At 47.2% G+C, this 2,500-nt stretch overlaps 1 protein-coding gene across 2 annotated transcripts in view; it reads left to right on the top strand.

Annotated features, from left to right (window-relative positions):
• Positions 1-2,500, top strand: part of SALL3 (spalt like transcription factor 3) — a 19,709-nt gene that overhangs the window by 15,950 nt on the left and 1,259 nt on the right. For both annotated transcript variants that reach the window (XM_090136851.1, XM_090136850.1), the window contains exons 2-3: positions 1-1,613; positions 1,830-2,170. The exon at positions 1-1,613 is cut by the window's left edge. In XM_090136851.1, coding sequence (XP_089992977.1) covers positions 1-1,613; positions 1,830-2,170 — 1,954 coding nt within the window. The remainder of the gene's footprint in view (positions 1,614-1,829; positions 2,171-2,500) is intronic.

Below are 2,500 nucleotides of genomic sequence, written 5' to 3'. Positions count from 1 at the left end.
ATGCAACATATGTGGAAATCGCTTTTCCACAAAAGGCAACCTGAAAGTTCATTTTCAGAGGCATAAAGAGAAATATCCCCACATTCAGATGAATCCCTATCCTGTTCCAGAATACCTCGATAATGTGCCCACTTGTTCTGGCATCCCATATGGGATGTCGCTGCCCCCTGAAAAGCCGGTCACAACGTGGTTAGACAGCAAACCTGTCCTACCGACCATTCCAACTTCCATTGGGCTCCAGCTGCCCCCCACAATTCCTGGTGTGAACAGTTACGGAGATTCTCCAAGCATCACTCCCATGAGCAGGTCACCTCAGAGGCCTTCTCCTGCTTCCAGCGAATGCACTTCCTTATCTCCAAGCCTCAACACATCTGAGTCAGGTGTTCCAGTGTCTGCTGAATCCCCGCAGCCCGTTCAGAGCAGCTCGTCCCTGACCAAGGCTGAACCCATCAGTCTGCCTCCCGCAAGTACGCGGCTTGGGGACCACTCTGTAAGTGGACAAGTTTCCACAGCTTCCACGACTTCAATTCCAACCATTGTTACGGACAGCAGTGTTTCGACAAGCCTCCCAAACCCTGTGCTTCCAACAATGTCTGACCAGTTTAAGGCAAAGTTTCCATTTGGTGGTCTGCTAGATTCTATGCAAACATCAGAAACCTCAAAACTACAGCAGCTAGTAGAGAACATTGATAAGAAGATGACAGATCCAAATCAATGCGTCATTTGTCACCGCGTGCTTAGTTGTCAGAGTGCTCTCAAGATGCATTACAGAACGCATACAGGAGAAAGACCATTTAAATGCAAAATTTGTGGACGTGCCTTTACTACCAAAGGCAATCTAAAAACGCATTTTGGAGTTCATCGAGCAAAGCCACCACTTAGAGTACAGCACTCGTGTCCCATTTGTCAGAAGAAATTTACAAATGCAGTTGTTCTTCAGCAGCATATTCGTATGCATATGGGTGGGCAAATTCCTAACACGCCATTACCAGAGGGCTTCCAGGACGCCATGGACTCAGAACTTTCCTATGACGAGAAGAACATTGACACGTTGAGCAACTTCGATGATGACATTGATGAAAATTCTATGGAAGAGGACCCGGAGTTAAAGGACATGACAAGCGACTCAGCAAAACCCCTTATCTCTTACTCTGGGTCATGTCCTTCTTCGCCGCCTTCTGTGATCTCCAGCATCGCTGCTTTGGAGAATCAAATGAAAATGATTGATTCTGTCATGAACTGTCAGCAGCTGACCAGTTTAAAATCCATAGAAAATGGATCAGGGGAAAGTGACCATTTGAGCAATGACTCCTCATCGGCTGTTGGTGATCTCGAAAGCCAGAGTGCAGGCAGCCCTGCAATGTCAGAGTCTTCTTCCTCCATGCAAGCTCTGTCTCCTGTAAATAGTAACAGTGAAAGTTTCAGATCAAAGTCCCCAGGTCTCAGCAACCAGGAAGAACCACAAGAAATACAATTAAAGACTGAAAAACCAGACAGCCCACCACCCGCAACTGAAAATGGAGGCGCGTTAGATCTGACATCCACCAACCCTGGAAGACCGGTCATCAAAGAGGAGGCTCCTTTTAGCCTGCTGTTCCTGAACAGAGAACGTGGTAAGTTTAAAAGTACTGTTTGTAATATCTGTGGCAAGCCTTTTGCTTGTAAGAGTGCATTGGAAATTCACTACCGCAGCCATACTAAAGAACGTCCATTTGTTTGTACAGTCTGCAATCGTGGGTGTTCCACTATGGGTAATTTAAAACAACACTTACTGACGCACAAATTAAAAGAGCTGCCTTCTCAGTTATTTGAACCCAACTTTACTCTAGGTCCCAGCCAAAGTACTCCTAGCCTGGTCACCAGTACAGCGCCTACCATGATCAAAATGGAAGTGAATGGTCACAGCAAGCCGATCTCTTTGGGTGAGGTTCCCTCGCTTCCAGCTGGAATCCAGGTTCCTGCTGCACCACAGACAGTGATGAGTCCGGGGATCACCCCCATGCTGGCACCCCCCCCTCGCCGCACTCCCAAGCAGCACAACTGTCAGTCTTGTGGGAAGACCTTCTCCTCAGCAAGCGCACTGCAGATACACGAGCGCACCCATACTGGTGAAAAACCGTTTGGTTGCACAATCTGTGGTAGAGCTTTTACCACAAAGGGGAATCTTAAGGTAAGAGGCCAAATGCAACTGTAAAGGCTTGGGGGGATTGAGGTACTGTACTTGAACTTGGCCGATTTTAGGGCTGAATGTGTGTCCCAGAAACAGGAAAAAAGGGAGATTCAAGGCTCGTTGTATGCCGGTGTGTTTCATGCTTCTCCTGTGTTAAAGATAGGGACCGAGAAGAGGCTGTGCAAGGATGTGTTCTTTAAAACTGCTTCTGACTGTATTACACGTACACTGTATTTCATCTGACAGACAGTCAGCTGGTATGCATGCTCTGGCAGTTCTTGTGGAACAGCACTGAAAAATAAGCTCACTCTAAACCAGAAATGCAGAACT

Source organism: Phasianus colchicus, chromosome 3 (assembly GCF_987193195.1).
Source record: "Phasianus colchicus chromosome 3, bPhaCol1.hap1.1, whole genome shotgun sequence".
Classification (NCBI taxonomy): Eukaryota; Metazoa; Chordata; class Aves; order Galliformes; family Phasianidae; genus Phasianus; species Phasianus colchicus.
Note: the sequence above shows the minus strand (reverse complement) of the source record. Positions and strands in the feature narration are given on the sequence as shown.